Source organism: Aquarana catesbeiana, linkage group LG01 (assembly GCF_042186555.1).
Source record: "Aquarana catesbeiana isolate 2022-GZ linkage group LG01, ASM4218655v1, whole genome shotgun sequence".
Taxonomy (NCBI): Eukaryota; Metazoa; Chordata; class Amphibia; order Anura; family Ranidae; genus Aquarana; species Aquarana catesbeiana.
In genome coordinates, this window is record NC_133324.1 from 207,479,939 (window position 1) to 207,499,932 (window position 19,994).

The following is a 19,994-nucleotide window of genomic DNA, read 5'->3' on the forward strand; positions in this document are numbered from 1 at the left end:
TGTGGCTCAGATGATTTGTAATGCTGCTACCTGGTCTTCAGCTTGCATACATTCACAAAATGTTATCAAGTGAATATTTTGAGCAGCCGAGGATTCGGCTTTTGGCCGCAGTGTACTGTGGGCTGCTGTATAAGTTCTGATGGCTATTGTTTGGCAGGGTGTCTCCCTCCCCTCAAGGCTATTGCGCTGGGACGTACCAGCAGGTAATGAGTATTAGCCTGACTCTGTGTCCCATAATGTAGTCAAAGAAAAGGATTTTTACCGATACTGTATATTTTTCCTGCCCCTTTTGAAGCTCTGCTAGTAGTTGATCTAATGCTGTAACTGTGTCCTCAAATACAGAAATAATGATTTTACATAGACTAGCAAAATATCCTGTTTTTACATTAAGTGGTTGCAAAGGTTCTTTGTTATTTAAAAAAAAACCATGTCATACTTGCCTCCTCTGTGCAAGGGTTTTGCACAGCGTGGCCCCGATCCTCCTCCTTCTGGGGTACCTCAGCGGCACTCCTGGCTCCTCCTTTTCTCGAGTGTCCCCACGGAGAGCCGCCTTCCATGGGGGCACTTGTGCGAGCGTGCTCCTTAGTCCTGCTGCTGCAACCATTGACACAGACAGTGGGACTCGGCCCCGCCCCCGCCCCCGGCTACTGTGTCACTAGATTTGATTGACATCAGCTCCCGCCAATTGCTTCTGCTGCTATCAATCTATCTAGTGAGGACACGAGACAGCGGCTTGAGCTGCTGTGCGTGACCCCATCACTGGAACGATTGGGTTTAGGTAAGTAAAAAGGGGGCTCTGGGGTGGCTGCAGCACAAAAGGTTTTTCAGCTTAATGCATAGAATGCATTAATCTGAAACACCTTGAGGGTTTAGAACCCATTTTAAATAGCTTTTAAAGACTTGTTACCTTGCTATGTGATCATTATAACATCCTAGTGGTCAGGTAATCAGGAACTAGGGATGCACCGATACCATTTTTTTTACAATGAGTACTGGTACCGATACATTTTTTTTTTTTTTTTTTTTTTTTTTTTTTTAGTACTGCAACTGTTTTGTTTTAACTTCAGCTGTCAGCAATGGTACAAAGCCTTGAAAAGTTATTTACAAATTAAATAAATTGATTTTTTTTTTTTTAATTTAGCGCTTTTTGAAATTTTTTGTGAAATGTGTAAATATATGTTAATATATGTGTCAAAATATTCATTAACAAAGTAAACAAAAAAAGTTTTAATTGTTTATCGTTTATAAAATAGACGTGAACAAAGGGAAAAAAAAGCAGGAAAATAATAATTAAATGGAGGAGAATAGGGAGTTAATAAAGGCTGATTAGATTAAATTAGGGGTTATTATCGGGTTAAACATTTGTTCATCCCCTTGATCTGCAGATGAAGAAACTGTTTCTTTTTATTTTAGTGTTTCAGGGCTGAGCAATGTTGTTATTAAACATTGCTGGCGTTTTTTTTTTTTTTTTGTTAGCTCCAATTACCGGACTTCTTTAACACTGGGGAGACCCACTGATGGCTCAAAGAACTGAGCTTGAAAAGTATCGGTTTCAGGTATCTGTGCATTTGCACGAGTACCGATACTTGTGCAAATAATCGGTATCGGCAACAATACTGATACTAGTATCAATGCAACCCTATCAGAAACCATGCTGCTGTCAGATATAGTGTAGTGCATACACAAAACAAGGTCAAAACTGCAATTTTATATGTTTTACTGCATCAAGCTATGCGGCCAGAATGTCGCTTCAGAAGTTGATTAAAATGCTTATCAGAAGTACAGAAAAGCCTAATACACACTAGAAGATTTTTGCCCTTCAACCAAACGATCCTAAGTTAGTGCAGCGTGTTCTGACACAACAGCCCCCGCCAGAACACTCCGCTCAGTGCTCTCAGCCATTGGTCTGCTACTGGTTTTCCAGCATGCTCGTCTGACACAAGGTTTTTGTCAGACCGGCTGCCATACCCACGGACCAATTGCTGGCCGGTTTCTATTGAACCGGCGGCTGTCGGCCAGCATTTGGCTCGTGTGTGCGGGGCTTTAAAGTTTTAAATTTTACAGTACCATAATCTGAGGGGACATTTGTCACTTTCACATCAGCTTTCTTTATACAATATGTCCATATGTTGAACACAATTTGATACTTGTATCCCTGAGCTCAAAGTATTATCCTAAAGCCCAGTAGTACATCTGTGTTAAATACATTGCATTGTTCAGTGCCGCAGTGCATTTTAGCATACGTGGGTTGCACAGATCTGTAGAGATGTAGACCTGTCGAATGTGAGCCTTTGATAAGTGGCAGACGTTTATGATTTGGTATACCGTATCTCTATTTTAAAACATATTCCTTTTTTTTTGTTACTCCCTCACAATAGCCCACGCCAGTTGGCTCCATTCATGCAGATCCAGCTCTTTCATCAAACAGAGAAGCACATCAACACAGAGATAAGATGCAGCAAGCCAAAAATCAGGTAAGTGTGACCTGGTCAGCTACAATCCTCACAATAGTAACTTTTTTTTTTTGCATTTAATATCAACAAACGTGCTTACTAATTTATTTTTTGTACATTCAAAATAATACAAATAATATACTATTATGTAGAGGTAACACAAGGTGTTCCTAATATGTAGTGTTGTTTTTTTTTTTTTTTTTTTAATATCTTTTTAGTTTTAACTGCCAGTGCTTAGTTATGTAATAAACATATTTACCTTCTAATTTTTATGTGGAGCAGGACAGCAACTTGTCAGCATCTAGATTAAGGGTCCATTATATAGAAGGCAGTCAATGTTTGTTTATATTTCCACTTTTATCAAAGAAGCCTAAACTCTAGTGAAACTACCAAGCTAGGCCACAAATAAGGGGTTTCACGTTAATGTCTGACAAGCCAGGAACCCCTACAGCTGATATACATATGCTGGAGTGAAGGAACTTGAGTAGAATTACAGCAGTTGCCCATAGCAAATTACTGCTTTTGTTTCTTCATTTTAAAAAGGAACTTCTGTGACCATCTGCTTCCTGTTTTTGATTTGGAAGTAAATATGATAGAAGACACAATTCTTCTGTTGCTATTCAGCTATGAAAAGGCTGCTGCAAGTCCAGGGATGGTGCCTACCTAAGCATTCCATGGCTACTGCTTGTCACTTTTACAGTTTGGCTATATTTTCTCACTAAACATATTGCTAGTAAATCATTTCATTCAATTTCACTGCTTTCATTTGTTGCCATATGACCCTGGAAAAGTGACAAATATACTGGTCCATTTGTAAGCACGGACTGAGTAGCCATTCAGTGCTTAACCGCTTCAGCCACGGAAGGCTTTACCCCCTAAATGACCGGGCCATTTTTTGCGATACGGCACTGCGTCGCTTTCACTGACAAATGCGCGTTTGTGCGAGGCTGTATCAAAATTAAATAGATTTTTCTTTTTTCCCCCCACAAATAGGGCCTTTATTTGGTGTTATTTGATCACCTCTGCAGTTTTTTTTTTTTTTGCACTATAAACAACAAAAAACCCCATAATTTTTATTTTCAACTATAATACATATCGAAAATTTTATTTTACTATTAAAGCGCATCAAATTTTTTATGTTTTATGCTTTATGGGATTCTGATCACCTTGTATTGATAGCAGCTTAATTTTATTGATCAGCCTTTACTCACTTTTATTTATTTTTATTCACTCATATTTATTCGTATTCACTCAGATTTATTTATATCCATCTCAGCGCTTGGTTTTTTTACTCACGATTTGCACTTTATATTGTAAAAAGTGCTCTGGTCAGGAAGGGGGGAAAATCTTACAAGGCTGAAGTGGTTAATGTGAAAAGCACAGGCATGAGTTCCTGATTAGGTTAATAACTGTGAACAAAGCAATAGAGCCTTGCCAGGTTCAAACTGTTGCCCTGTCCATTCCCAACTTGACGTCTGTTGAGCAGAGACTTTCAGGTGTCTAATAATATATTAAAGCACTTCGACTAACATGATATATATTGATTATTCTGTATTTTTGCATATCTGCCTGGAGTTCAAGGGTAACTGAGGTCACATGCTCACTGCTCGATTCAGCGGCCATTTTACATTATGGAAAATCCATCAAGGGACTATGATGCCATCATTTATCTTAATAATTGGCATGGTCAATGGAAACTGGAAATTCTGGTGATAACCTGATTCTAACATCTCCAAAACTCATTAGTAGTCAAAACATGATTTGGCTTGACCGCTACTACACTAAATGGTGTTTTTGAGTCAATGGGGCTTTAAGAGCAGGTATTCTATAACTCATGGTAGCCTGACAATATTAATGTGTAAGATTAATGAATGTTTCTGCTACCATGTAGTGTGCACCTTCACATCAGTGCTATTTACACCATTGTTTAACATATCTGTTATGTATTACATAATATAGTGCTTGAAAGCACAAGTGTCCAGTAACTCATGAACCCAGTGCAGTGTGTCTGAATTACATTGGCTGCAATGAGCTATACTGCAAGAGTGTGCTTTTTGTACCTTTTTCCATCAAACTGAGCCCTGCGTGTAGATGGCAGCGAGCTAAAACCCACCAACATATAACTTAACCGTGGTACAACACACTTTTTGCACAGAATTCTTAAATAATAGCAAAATTGCTTTTTGAGTCTGTCGGTGTAATAAATATTTCTGTTTGTTATCTGGTCACTTGACTTGAGGTCCATTCAGTCACACACGGCACAATGCGTATGGTAATCTTTTATTAGAAGCACTCTGATTTGCTATATATGGCTTTTACAGATGAAGGCCTACATTTCATAAAACTAGTTTTGTTATTTGTAAAAAGCAGTGCAAAAGTTCATTTTAAATTCAGTCTCATTTATTTTTTTTATCTTTTGCATATTACACAACCACATTAAAGCACACACAGGTTACAATGATTTTGATACACACCAAATAGATCTAAGGCAGAAGAATGAATGGCTTCAGTTTAAAATGAAGGACATTAGAGCCATATGGAAACGGCTATATCACGGGCCTCGTGAATGATAATTCCTCTGTGGTGCTGAACTGCACAGGTTATTAAAATAGTTGAAATGACCATTTTTCGTGACTCTTTTATCTCATATCAATTCAACAACCTGTGCTTATATCAAAAGGTGTAATGAATAAAAGGCACTGATCAGCTGCCTAAGACAATGACTGAGGTTCCTTTGAGCCATATTTATTTTAATATCATTATTAAGAAGATCGCTTGTTTTGTACCAGCATGTGAAACGTTACAGGCTATCAACAAAAGGAGTTTAAATTGTATCACACTGGATATTGCAGAGCCTAAACCATCCATAGTGCAAGAGGCTGAATGTTTCACACATCATAATGCAGTACCAGCCTGAAACTGCACAAGCCATTCTCCACACTAGAGACTTAATGGACCATACAGAGTAAGGTAGTAGCAGCTTGAGAGGCAACATAAATTGCTCACAACCATAGAGACTGAATGTATCACTTGGGATAAGGCAGTACTAGTACGACCCCACAGTCCTAGGGACTGGATAGGTCACACAAGATAAAACCATACTAGGCTGGTAGATGCCACAGACCATCCACATTGCTAGGGACTGGATAGGTCACACAAGATAAAGCCATACTAGGCTGGGAGACACCACAGACCTTCCACATTGCTAGGGACTGGATAGGTCACACAAGACTAGGCTGGGAGACACCACAGACCTTCCACATTGCTAGGGACTGGATAGGTCACACGAGATAAAGCCATACTAGGCTGGGAGACACCACAGACCTTCCACATTGCTAGGGACTGGATAGGTCACACAAGACTAGGCTGGGAGACACCACAGACCATCCACATTGCTAGGGACTGGATAGGTCACACAGGACTAGGCTGGGAGACACCACAGACCATCCACATTGCTAGGGACTGGATAGGTCACACAAGACTAGGCTGGGAGACACCACAGACCATCCACATTGCTAGGGACTGGATAGGTCACACAAGACTAGGCTGGGAGACTCCACAGACCATCCACATTGCTAGGGACTGGATAGGTCACACAAGATAAGGCAGTACTAGCCTGTGAGACACCACAGACCATCCACAGTCCTAGGGACTGGATAGGTAACACAAGATAAGGCAGTTCTAGCCTGTAAGACACCACAGACCATCCACAGTGCTAGGGACTGGATATGTAAAACAAGATAAGGCAGTGCTAGCCTATGAGACACCACAGACCATACACAGTGCTAGGGACTGGATAGGTAACACAAGATTTGTGATTACCGTGCTAGGGACTAAAGATTTTACATAAGAAGTCAGTACCAGACTGCGAACAACACAAACCATCCACAGTGCTGGAAACTCAATGGATCTCCTGGGATAAGTGACTACGTTTAAATGTTTGAAGAAAGATGTTGTAAACCCTTACGTATACCCAGTGAAGTGACTGGCATCAGGTGATACAAAGAGATGACACAAATCCCCCATATAAGTTGTACCTGTTTATCTGCAGTCCTTTCTGCTCTACATCCATTCAAAGTCCAGAATTTATAAAGCTTGTCTGAGATGTCAGAAAAAAGGAGGCGGAGAGATGTTACACCGCCCTCACACAGGAACAGAGCTTGAGGCTTGCAATTAAAGGCTGTGTGCTAGAGATCCTCCATGTCGCCTTTTTTCTCTTGGTGACCGGAAAACTTGTCAGAAGTAATTCATGTTGATGGCAGAGAAACGATGCAGTTGACAGAAATGACAGTGCTTTTAATTGAGACAAGTACACACCATGGGGGGGATATGCTTTGTTCATATTTCATGTCTGAGGTTTTCAACCACTTTGTTTTACCCCCCCCCCCCCTTCACATATTTTACATTCCTCTCATGGTTATAGAAACTGAGAACTTAAAAACCTTTTCCAAAACCTTTTTTGAAATGTATGAACATACAGTTAATAGACAATGGTGTTGTATTTATTTGTCTTTTTTTCCTGGGGTTTCCAAATAGAATCAAGTGTATGTATAAATATATGCTAATATTGCACATTCTGATGTGTATATGCTGCCATATATTTATATAGTTTGTCATGCACACATACATATTAATATGTAAAGCATTTATGTATGCGTGTATTTGTCTAATACAGTAGTTCTAGTAGTCACAATGCTTTCTATAGATTGCTGCATCTTAGACCTGCACTTGTGGCACTAAGTAATTTCAGCTTAACATCACTGGATTCTACTAAAATTTAACTTTTTGTTTTTTTTGCTTCATTAGAACCTAGTCTGCATGCAATTCTTGCTTTACATTGTAGTGTGCGCTGTAGTTGTAACTTCACATACTGTGGTATAATTTGCTTGCTGTCTTTATTTAATTTCACATGTTGTGATGACGCATGAGGTGTTTAATATGTTTTGGGTTTTTCTCCTTCCTCTTCCATGCATGTTTTATGCATTATATAATGGGCAGTCGGCAGACCACAGGGCAGCTTGGGACTCCCAGCAGGCCAACCCCCACCACCTAAGAGCTCACCTAGCAGCAGACAGACATGGTGGCTCGGTACAGGTATTTTCTGCTTCTTTGCATGACTGACTACTTGCGCGTCCCATAACCTCAGCGTGCCCTATCAGGTTGCCATAGCATGCTTTTTGTTTCAAGCTGATTTGATGCTTTTCAGTGTGTTCTCAACTGCATTACTATTCATATTGTGGTATTAGAATCTAGGCATTTGAAAACTGCTCAAATGATGGATTTTTATTTTGTTTGCATTTTGCATCATATTATGATACTATAAAAGGGTAATTTGAAGAAAACTATGAGCTGGTGATCAAAGCTCCATTTATCACTAATAAAGCTTTTCACATTGTTTCAAAGCGGAGCTCCGCCCAAAAGGGGAAGTTTTGCTTTAAGGACTCGTTCCCTGCTCCTCTTAACAATTGACACTTTTAAGGGAGCGGGGAAGGGCGCAGGTACCCGATTTTGACAGGTACTTCTGTTCCCAGCACCGCAGCGGTTGAAAAGGGATGTTGTCCTCCCCTCCCACTGTCAGGTCCCAAAAGACTGCCTCCACCGTTCATGATGTGCAGTGCGCCTCGCACATGCGTAGTGGGCACCCGGCATTGAAGCCGCAAGCTGTCCAAGACCAGGTGCCCATAGTGAAGATCCCAGCATCGGGGACAATGGGTGAGACCGACTGTGATACCACTGGATTGTGGGACAGGTGAGTAGCTGTTTAAGAGTCAGCAGCTACAGTTTAGTTTGCTGGAACTCTGCTTTAAGAACTGGCTTATGGCTAACTTCTTATAGGCAACAATACATTGTTACACTTAAAGCCTAGGTGACTTTGGAGCTCACTGTACTAACTATGCAATGTTAGTACAGCGATCTCCCTGCTAAACTGTTGTGTTTTGACAGGGGGATGCCTCCTCCCACCAGAACACACCGGTCCGTGTTCTCTGCTTATACTCGCTAATAGTTTGCAGCTCCTTTGCATCATCTAATGCTGGAATTGCATAGGTGGCATTTTAAAGATAAAATTTAATGAAATACACTGAAAAAAAAATTAAAGTTGGCTTGGCAAAAATGTATTGCTTTTCTTCATATTGATTTTAATAACTTTGAAAATAACCAAATCTCATGCAGATAATGAAATTATTTTTAACCTAACCTTCATGGCCAATATATGCATTTAAAATTTTAAGTATTTACACAATTGTGGCTAGGTTCACATCTGTGCAGGAGTGCATGTACATGGCATGCGTTCCTGCAGTTGCACAAAAAAAATGCACTGCTATTAAGCAAACATGCGGGGGTGCTATCAACTCTCAATGGCAAGTTTATGCTCTGAAAATGTGGTGTGGTTTCCCGCATCTGGAAACGCATGGTGACAAAGCACCAGACGTTTTCTGTGCAGCTGCAGTTTAAAAAAAGGTTCAGCTACCTTTTTCTGGCAGAAAACGCAGGTACTGCATCCCATTCAAATGAATGGGTTGCTGTGCCTTCGCAAATGCATCACGCAGAACCACAAAGATTTGAACTTAAGCTTAAAAGATGGTGCTTTCTGTGATCCAGAAAGCACACCATGTCATTGAACAAGCAGTAGCCAGCTAATTTGGGAGAAGGGAGATGCGCATTGCCTTTGTCAGTGGCTTATGGCCAGTTGTGAGTTGCTAGCATCATGTGTCAGTGGTGTTGAGCCTCTTTTTAAAATGCAATGTAAAATTATATAAAGACATGATGTACTTCCATGGTTTTTCGGATCTGTTCAGACCTAGTGTATTATGCAGAAAAAATTTAAAGGAGAACTAAAGACATCAGAGCATTGTCAAATAGTTTTGTTCAGTGTGGAAGGAGTTAGAGACTTTTTCAACACTTAAAATTGATTATGTAAAAAAAAAAAAAATGATGACGTAGACTGTAAACAGTGATGCGCGGTAGCAGAATTGCATTTTCAAACCTGTCTGTATGAAAAGGCTTCTTTTTTTTGTTTTTTTTTGCAACTGTAGTGAACCTTGATCCTTTTCTCACTGTAAAGTTGGCTTGTTTTAAAATTGTAGGCTTTAAACTGATCCTTCAGATCCTTACTTTACTACCTACTGAGTCATTGACTTTTTAACAACATGTAGGTAGTGGAGTCTGAAAATCTCCAACTGTTCTGGAAATTTTATAGATAGGCAATTACTATCCTCATATTGATTAGAGGTTCCAAATTAATAACTACTGCAGTAGGGAACAGACACGAAAAGATACTCGGCATCTTTCCAAATAACCGTTCTGTTTGACGCAATTGAGGTTTTATATACACATGATTACATAGGTATATCATTAATATTACAATTGTACTTGTATGGTAAAAAGGGGGTGTAACATCGAAAGGCTAATTCTAATCACGACTTTATTATGTATTAGAAAACATTATTAGTGCCCTGTGCACAATGAGTGCAGTGTGAAATGTATAGGCAAACATACAAAATAGAATGCAATTTATATACAGATTTTTAAAATTTCCTTAGCACCAATCTACATGCTTTCCATCTTAGAAACTCATTAGTTAGTGGGGTGTATATCAGGCTGACAGCCATGGTGCCTTAACATGTAAAGATAACCTGTCATTAGAGAAACATGGAAATTACCATTGCTAAACTTACCCTCAGAAGGTACTAGTTGCTTGGCTGTCATTCTGACTCCAGTTTCAAAATGGACGTCGCAAATCAGAAACCTACAGATATGCATTTGTGATTTTTTTTTTTTTTTTTTTTTTCCCCAGATATTCTTATTGTGCCACCGGTTATACAACTGACCTAGTATAAAATCCATACGGCAAGGAAATGAACCTTTTTCAGGGGGTCACAAATGTCAGCCCCCATATTCCTTTCAGAACCGGTTACTTTAAAAGGTTCCTGTACTATAAGCATAATTAGGCTGTCATTGGTAACCTTTTCTTCTGAATGTTCATAACAATGGTTTCAGAATTTTGAGATCAATAGTTTTTATTTCACTGCCTTATGCTGGTGAAGTAAAAGGATTAGTATGACAGGCAATCAAGTAACATTTTCATAAGGTCAGTAAGGGCAGCCCACATATTTTCTCGGTCAAGGTTAAAAAACATAAAAAATAAAGTTAGCAGTGGCAGCTTCAGAACATTCTACCTCTGCACCCTTAGCTTTTTTTAGTGGTTGTAAAGCCTTAAGGTTTTTCACCTTAATGCATTTAATACATTGAGGTGAAAAACCTTTTGTGCTACAGCCCCATCCCTCCTCCCCTTTTTTTCCTTACCTGAGCCCAATCCGCTCCAGCCGCTGTCGCTCTCCTCATTAGACAGATTAATAGCGGCAGGAGCCATTGGCTCCCGCTGCTATCAAGAAAAAGCTGTGACATGGGAGCAGGGGACGGGACTCGGGAAACCCCCATGGAAAGTGGCTTTCTGCGGTGGTGCCTGATGAAGAGGGGGGGGGGGGGGCATGGAGCGCCGGCGGTGAGCCCAAAAAGATGATGATCGGGGCTGCTCTGTGCAAAACCATTGTACAGAGGAGGCAAGTATAGGCATGTTTGTTATTTAAAACAAAAACAAAAAAATATGATGTTTATAACCACTTTAATTGGCTCCAAGCTGCCCTGCAACTTGACCTGCACACAACTGTAGTATGCGAGACTCGTTATTGCTGTTAATTGAAGCATGGATTAAAGTGTAACTAAAGGCAAAACCATTTTTTTTTTCTGTTTTATTTTTTACTTTGGATGGAGTAGCCAACACAGGAAGTGAGAGGAAATCCCTACAAATTAAGGGATATTCCAAAGGCTTCTCGGGTCACCAGGAATTAGTGTCCACATTAGAATATTTCCCCTCTGTTACTCTTACTCTTCTAATGCCAACCGCAAATTTGACATTTTCTTTTACCTTCACTTTCAGTGATAATTTTAAAAACATGACAAATTAAGAGAGTGAATCTCCCTGATGGGGGCAATAAAAACGGACCATATAATCCATCTCCACTCTGTCCAAACCTATTATTTTTTTTGTGCCTTTAGTCACGCTTTAATCACCTAGGCGTTATAATTAAAATGCACATTCAGCATATGATTTAGAGCAAGCATGACAGTAAAGTAAGATGATGATTGGAAATACGGTCGGTAATCTGTGAAACCCGAGCTTGTTCCTGTAAGGGTGATCAACGCAAACCATACATAGCTGTCAGAAACACCACCTGGATACCAGTTTCATTTGTACAGGAACAAAGTTTCAAATTTAATTCTCCTCTATATAAAGCGGCTTCCATCTGGAAGGTGTTAGCTTTGTACCCCTTATAAAAAACATTAAAGTATATGTGAACCCTCACCTTGTAAAACATTCAATCTAAAATAAAAATGAAAGGCAAAACATTTGTGTATACATATAAAAAACAAATACTTGTTTTCCCTTTTTTGTATAATAAGTGATCACTTACCCTCTGTTCTTAGCTACATAAAGAGCTCAGAGCTGAGGGAGGAGAATCAGCAGTGCACTGACTGCACCAGATGGTCCCCGGCAATCTCTGACCTTCGGAGGCCAGGCGTGTCGTTATGACGTCACGTCTGGCCTCGGCAGATGTGAACACTGCCGTTGCCTCGGCTGTGTAGCCGAGATAGTGTTTTTTTAAATTTTTTTTATTACATGCTTTTCAACCTAAAGGGGAAATCTGGGGACTTGTAGAACCCAGATCTCGTTGTGAAGAGAACCTGTCATGCACTATTCTTATTACAAGGGATGTTTACATTCATTGTAATAGGAATAAAAATGATTAAAAAAAAAATTACGAGAAGGTGAAGCACGCAGAAGCAAACACATACGTACGTTGCACCCGTATATGTAAACGGCGGTCAAACCAAACTTGAGGTATCTCCGCGAGCGTTAGGAGCGAGAACAAGATTCTCGCTCTAAGACCTCTTCTGTAACGCTAAACATGTAACCTGTAAAAATGTTAGTGTCCCCTATGGAGATTTTTATGTATCGAAGTTTGGCTCCATTCCACAAGTGTGCGCAAGTTTAAAGCTTGACATGTTTGGGTGTCTATTTACTCGTCATAACATCTTTCACATTCTATAAAAAAAATGTAGGAGAGGCATGCCAGAATAGGCCCAGTATGGAAGTGGTTAAGGGGAATACATGCACTGCTGAAGCTTGCCTCATCCTAAAGATGCTAGTTGTCTGGGTGCCTGACTTGTCACGAACTTGAGAGAAAAATGCAGCAGATGAGCTTAGAGGGAAATTGGTTAGTTTTTTTGTCAAGGTTAATTTACAGTTACAATTGACAAACAGCCCTTTCAAAGTGACATACAGCCCTGCATAATCAGAACTCTTGGTCTACATACTTTACATACTTATTTCTGATCAGTACTTTAAGTATTTGATTCAGGGGATCAGCATGACAGGTAACTAGCATTTTTAGAAGGATATTAGTAGCTTCCAAGATTTTTCTCTTCTTTTATTCCACCTTTAATGGGGGGTGAAATTAAACCCAACAATTTAACGGTTTCCCAAAACCGTTAGACTGGCCATGCACTTTGTTTTTTGGGTTTTTTTTCCAGTGGGGAGAGCAAAAAAAGCAAACTGTTTCCTCCATCCACAAAAATGAGGTGGGTGGATGACCTGTCGCTGTTAGAATAGACTGAGCAACTGCAGGAACCGATTGAGGCTTCTGTCAAGCAAGGACGGCCACTCAGTGTATGACCAGCTTTATATTTAAGGCAAGCCGTGAATAATGTACATGAATACAGCATATTGGGGGGGGGGGGGGTCTTTGATCATTAAAACAGCTTATTTGCTCCTGGCTTCTTTCTCCTCCTCCTTCCATAATTGGTGTTTATGCTTGCATGGGAATCCCCAGTGCCTGCACAGATGTGCCACCGATGTCTGTCAGGTTTTGGATGGCTATCCAAAGATGACGGCACAGAAAAATGGGGGTGGGACCACAATAGCAGCAGGCTAAAATTCCTGTTTAAAAACTTTGAAGGGGGCATACGTAAGTTCCAATCCTCTGCATCGCTTTATTTCCATGGCACCCTCTTCCTCCTCACACCTCTCTGTTGGTCAGTAAGGCCACCCATCACATTAATGGGGAAGTGTGTGTGAGACTTTGAGATCAGGTCAGAATTTGCACTAATGGCATATCCCATGTTTTGAGGCTCCCAGTGCACTTTGGAAATTGCAGAAGGATACTGGAACCTGTTAATGCTAGCCATGGGACAGGTTGGCAACGTTAAAGTGTACTCCCACCAGTAATACTCTGTAAATTCCTTGCGAGTCATATCACCTTTGGGAGACATGATTTGTTTGTTTTTTTCATGGATTCTTTAGTTTATTTATTAAAGATTGGGGACTCCATAAACGTGTTTTTTTTTCCTTTCATGCTTTCTTTTTTCTCAGAAGTTTGGTTTCTGGATATCAGAAATGTTGATGGGCAGCACAGTGGCTGAGTGGTCAGCACTTCTGCCTGACAGCATTAGGGTCATTGGTTTGAATCCCAACCATAGCACTACCTGCATGGAATTTGCATGTTCTCCCTGTGCCTGCTTGGGTTTCCTCCGGGTACTCTGGTTTTCTCCCATGCTCCAAGGACATGCTGGCAGGTTAATTGGCTTCTGTATAAAGTGTTTGTATGAATGCGTGTTGGGGACCTTAGATTGTAAGCTCCTTGACCTAAGTGAATGTGTAATACATATGTAAAGCGCTGTGTAAATTGACGGCGCTATAAAAGTACCTGAAAATAAATGTTTAGCTGAATTTATTTTCCGTCAAATAATTCAGGAAAACGTGTATTAGGTGTCATTTTTCTGTCTAGTCTCTAATAAATGTAAGCAGTTGGTTCATCTATTTTTACTGTCACTTTGTTATATAAGCTAGCTTTTCAAACCCAACCATGTAAATTTTCTGTGGTGAGCACAGCAGTCTGCTGCATTGTTGATGTGTGATATCCTTTAGGATAGTCCCCATTTTTTCATTTTCTTGTTTTCTTCAATCACAATTTAATACCTACCCAAAGACTTATCTATTGGATATCACTGTAAAATATAAATGGGACCTTTTACTTTCATGAAAAAATTCTAGCCTAATGCCATTTTTCAAACATTTCTTTTAGTACTAGTTATAATTGGTTATGTGCACATGTTCCATAGTGAACATCTTTTTGTTGTTTTCCAGGATTTTCAACTACTTTTTAAGGACCATTAAGCTGCAATTTGTTATATAATACCTAATTTAAATTCGCTTTATGTGAACCAAATGCTTTTACAAACCCAGATATTGCCTAGTAATAGCAGTGACATTGTCACACATACATTGCCTCTGAAAGGAGTGGAGTTTTGGAAGGCACTCAGCAGGCCCATCCAATACAGGCTGCCTTAGGAAAATTATAGGAGCTGTCAGATAAAAGATCAGTAACCCTGGACAAGAAGAATCAACAGCAGTGACTGGTTTTAATACAGGAAGCGCTAGCAGAGAGGCAACATTTTTCACACTGGATTATAGCACAAATGTGTGAGAAACAAACAAAGCACACTGACACTTTTAGGGCTCATTCAGACTGGTGCTGAGATCTTTCCTTAGATCCGAACCCCTGACTGCTGCGTTTGACTCCACCTCTGAGCTGTGTGCAGGCAGCATATAGAAGTGAATGCCGATGCAGTGGCTGCACAGTCGTATATCAAAATCTAAAATGTGGGCAGAATCAGGCGCACGGATCCGAACGCAAACATTGCATTTGGATTTGTGCCCCCCTTTCCGCCTGCATATTAGATTTTGATATGACGGTGAAAGTGCAGTTGCTGCTTCTGCATCCACTAATATGGGCTGCATACACACAGCTTTGAGGGGAGTATTACATGCAGTAGGCAGCGTCTTAGATTGGAAGATGGGTCTGAATGATCCCTTCAGAATACTCCTCCTTTTTTTAATATTTTTTTTTATATAGACAATGTTTGCCTATCCCGGTGTTGAGTTTTAACTCCATGATGCAGAGCAGTGAGGTAACTGATTGGTCTGTGCCAGAAACTTAACTTTGCTAACCCATGTAAGGCTCGGTTCACACTCCTGCAACTTAGGACCTGACTTTGAGGCTCAAAGTAGAAGGTCATGTGAAATGCTGTGTATCCCTGAGAGCCGTTCCAATTGACACTACAGAAGTTGCTGCGACTTCAGAAAGGTTCCTGCACTACTTTGATCCAACTTTGCACAGCTTCAATGTCCAAGAGTGTAAAAGTTGTATCAAAGTAATTTCAAAGTCGTAGTATTCGGTATCGCTGTGAGTGTAAAGAGCAGGCAAATTTAATTTGGGTGGTTGTTTGGTGTAAAGTTATGTTAGTAGCAAGAAATACAGTTTATATTATACAGACAAAGTTAAAAAAAAAAAATCTTTTTTTTTTTTATTTTTTTATGATTTTGGGTCAGTTTTCCTTTGATAACAATAAAATAGTCAGGAGATATCCATTACCATTTACCACCAAATGAAGCTTCTTCTTGACTGTTGCACAAGATAGAGGAGGAATGGCTTTCTCATTGCTCCAAACTGGCCCAGGAGACCTTGGTATGCAGACTTAGACTTTTGACAAACAAGCCACGGCCTCTTCCACACAGGCCAGACTTCCTGTCACAAAACCCTATGTTTCACCCTGCTTATCATGTTGGCTATAACAGCATGGCTGTTTAAAACCCAGATTGTAAAGGAGAGGCTTATTACTGACACAGGCATTTGCGCCTCGCTGTTTATTTTTGTGATGACTTTTTCTTTTTTTTATTGTAAGGTGCCTTTTCTTGTGTTACATGTAGACAAGCTGGTTCTAAGACCCAGGCTCTTTTCCTCCCCAGAGTGGTCTCTTCCTTTGACCTCAGTGAATGTCCTCCTTCCCTATCCCCTGCCCCAAAACCTGCCAAGGAGATTTCACTCCACTTCTGGATATGGTCAGAACAGTTGAGGTTTCTTTAGCTACAGGATATTCCTTTAAAGTTGGAATAAACTCCCATGCATGAATTCTGCCAATAGGTAAGCCTATAATAAGGCTTACCTATAGGTACTGTAAATGTGGAGCGACGCATGTGCTCTGAAGGAACAGCATACCTGTGCCGTTCCTTCAGAGTCATGTGCCGTAAACGGCGGCTCTCGCGTGCATGCGTGGGAGTGACACCATTGCGGCTCCAGCCACTCGCACAGCCGGAGTCTGTAAACCCGGAAGGTAGACTAGGTGAAGATGGGAAGTGCCTTCAACGGTGACAGCGTGCCGCTGGAGGGCTTCATTCTAAGGTAAGCTTCACATGTGCTAATGGCACATTATGACATTGCCTTGCAGGTTTAAAAAAAAAAAAAAGACAGCAGTTTACTACCGCTTCACTTGCACAATTACAAAGTGGTTCCAGGTAGCTCATTTCCAGGGCTTATTCACTCAAGAACTTGGTTCCTCGCTTCCCTAGCAGGGTCCCTTTCCACCAGATCTGTTGGTTTTTCTTGGAGCTTTCAGCATCAAGCATCCATTTGGAGGACCACCACCTGGTCTTCTGCTCATAGTTTATCAAAGGTGTCCTGGGTGGCTCTTCAGGCCTCTGAGGATACAGACATTGGCTGCAAGGTGCTTCAGACGGTTATCTGTTTTTTTTTTTAAGTCGATTTTGTTGTTTGTCAACATCCCGTGGTCTAAGCACTTCCTGTCCTGTACGATTAAAGCAGGAGTCCGGCGACCAATCTTTTTTTTTTTTAGGTCATTGAGACACTTTGCTAATCCCAAAATAATACTCAGTTTGGGTGTAATATTTCCGCCTCTGTCTGTTTTCGTACTGAAGAATAACTTAAAAAAATGTGATGCTGGCTGTTTCCATCTTGCTTGTGGGCATGTGAAGCCCACAAGCATTGATTTCCTGGATGCGGTGAATACTGTTCATTCACAGCTTGTTCACGCACATGATCATTGTCAGACTGAATCTTGGGAAGCCTGACACTAAGCTCCCAGGAGACAGTGTGGCGCTGGGGAAAGGCAATAAACACGCCTACTCCCATGGGAGGAGAGACAGGAAGTGCCACAATAAAGTACAATATAAAGGTAATTACAGCGATAAAAAAAATTTTTGTGTGGCATTTGAACATCTATGCAATTAACTGAAGGAGGTAAGATTAAGTTAAGAATTTGAGTGGAACTCCGCTTTAAGGGAAATTTGACTTATCAGTAATTTCCATATCTTGGAGTATAGTGTGAGGATACAGATCCCTCCCCCTCTATCTTCTATTTCTCCTTATTGCTTGCCACAAAACTGGAGTCCCATGAAGTAGGTGGGGTTATATGAGGGTGCAGTCACTCCTCTTTGCTTCGAACTGACAGAACCGAGAGATCTGCAGTTGTGATCGGTCAGTTCTCAAGCTGGCGGGAGGAGAGCTGCAGCATCACAACGATGCTGCAGCATAGAGGGGAATGTATATGTTTAATTTTTTTTTTGTAACCCCAAACAACTTCTTTAACATATTTGGTATCGAGATGCTTTCCTGAAAAATATGCATCCTGCATGCAACAGGAACTCACAATGGGTCATTGGCTCTGGAAAAAGGTGACGCGTTTTCATTGTTTATCTGCATTTCATCCTCAACATTTTTATTCTGTATTTTAAAACTTTTTGTTAAGTACCATTCTCTTTAAGGTTCTTTCCTGTGCATTTTTATGCTCCATCAAATGTATCTGATCATTTATCTATCTTTGGTTTCACACTTCCCAAAATTGTTTTACCTTCTGGTATCATTTTAGACATGTTTTCCCTCAGGTGCATCATCTCCCAAGAACCACACTGATATGGAAAAAAAAAACCTTCAGCCTGGGTTCACACTATTGTGAACAAAGACATTGCATGTGATTTGCACCACATTGCTGTGCAGATCACATGCGATGTCTGTGTAACAATGCAAATTCAGCCATACAGTTGTATGCTCGGAACTCACATTTGATTAGCATGAAAAAGGTGCAGAAACCTTTTTTTTTTCTTCGCACTGGAATCGATCGCATGGATGTTCACACCCATGCGATCCGATTCCTATCCAAATTCACAGTTCGCACTGCGATCTGTGAACCGATCTGGGGATGTCATTAACTTTGTATTGACACCCGCTGCGGTTCTCAGAGGGCAGTGTGAACTGCCTGCGAGGGAGATGCGATGTGTGAACCGACACTGGAATCGCGCTGGTTCCCGCATCGCTATAGTGTGAACCTAGGCTGAGTGTTTGAAGGAAGTGTCAGTGGACCCTTAATAATTGTTCTTGTAATATATTAAGTTTTGTGCATTTGCTTATATTGAATTATACTGGTTTTTGGTAATTTTTTTATTTTTTTATTTATAGGTTAAATTTTTCATATTTATTAACGAACTCTTTAGTTTAAAAAAAATTACACAGGTATTTTATCTTGCTCTGTTTGGAAAGCATGCTGGACTTGCTAATAAAAGCCAAGCTCTAGCTCTGCACTGGATTGCGCCTACAAATAGTAAATCTAGAAGAGCACACCCCCCTACTAAGAGGGTTAGAAGTGTGAGTACATGTAATCCAGTGCACTCTTTAACAGCTGACCCTTTCAGAATGATAGGTGCCAAAGTGACAGATAACACCTTTTGTGCGCAGTAGCAATGGATAAACAAAAACATTACCAGCACTCCAGAAGTATGCCGAAAACGGGGATATAAACTGTCATAGACTTGTAGTGAGCGTTTGGGCCTCAAAGGAACCCTCTATCAAGGCAGACAAGTTTTTAATCGTAAAGTAGTCACAATCCTTCATCCGAATATACTGGCTGTTGTGACATTTTTATTTATTTATTTATTTTTAATTTTTTAACAGTTTACAGGTTATAAGATTATTTTTTTTCATGTTGATTACAGAAAAAAAAAACAGGGCCTTTTACTTTACTCTGTTTGCTGGGCTTGCTAATGGGAAAGCCCACCTTTATCTCTGCACTGGACTGCTCCTACAAGTAGTAAATCTAGATGAGCAGCTGCCTGTAGAGGATTAGAAGTGTGTCCCTTCTGACTTTTTCAGCTGTGTGTGTGTGTGTGTGAGAGATTCTGCTGTGCAGGTTGCAAGCTTGCAGCACAAGCTTTTCTGAGGATAGTAGCCAACTAGCTTTGTAGTCCCCTCCTGCTGGATGAAATTTGATAAAGATAAAAAAAAAAATCCCATATGCATGACCAAAAAGCTGAAGTAAGTTAAGAAATTGTATTGAATATAATAAAGAGAGAAGTGCTAAATGCGTTACATTAACTTTAGAATGTAGTTAAACTAGGAGGCAGCTTTTTTGTGATGAAACAAGACTTAATACATTCTGCTGTGACTGTGAAAAGACTGTGACATGTTGAGTTTCTCAGATAATATTTGGCCAATATGTGATCTCTTGTATTTTGCAGGTTGTAAGTTCGACAAATGGTGAGCTGAATACAGATGATCCCACAGCTGGACACTCAAATGCACCCATCACTGCCCCAGCAGAAGTTGAAGTTCTAGATGAAACAAAGTACGTTTC

The 19,994-nt window shown here is 40.3% G+C and overlaps 1 protein-coding gene across 6 annotated transcripts in view; it reads left to right on the top strand.

The window, feature by feature from the left end:
* The window catches only part of CSNK1G3 (casein kinase 1 gamma 3), a 223,312-nt gene that overhangs the window by 188,968 nt on the left and 14,350 nt on the right, over nucleotides 1-19,994 (top strand). For 3 of the 6 annotated variants that reach the window (XM_073624706.1, XM_073624701.1, XM_073624712.1), the window contains exons 10-12: nucleotides 2,379-2,474; nucleotides 7,452-7,547; nucleotides 19,879-19,985. In XM_073624706.1, the coding sequence (XP_073480807.1) occupies nucleotides 2,379-2,474; nucleotides 7,452-7,547; nucleotides 19,879-19,985 (299 nt within the window). The remainder of the gene's footprint in view (nucleotides 1-2,378; nucleotides 2,475-7,451; nucleotides 7,548-19,878; nucleotides 19,986-19,994) is intronic. The other 3 variants (XM_073624728.1, XM_073624720.1, XM_073624737.1) reach the window with 1 other exon arrangement.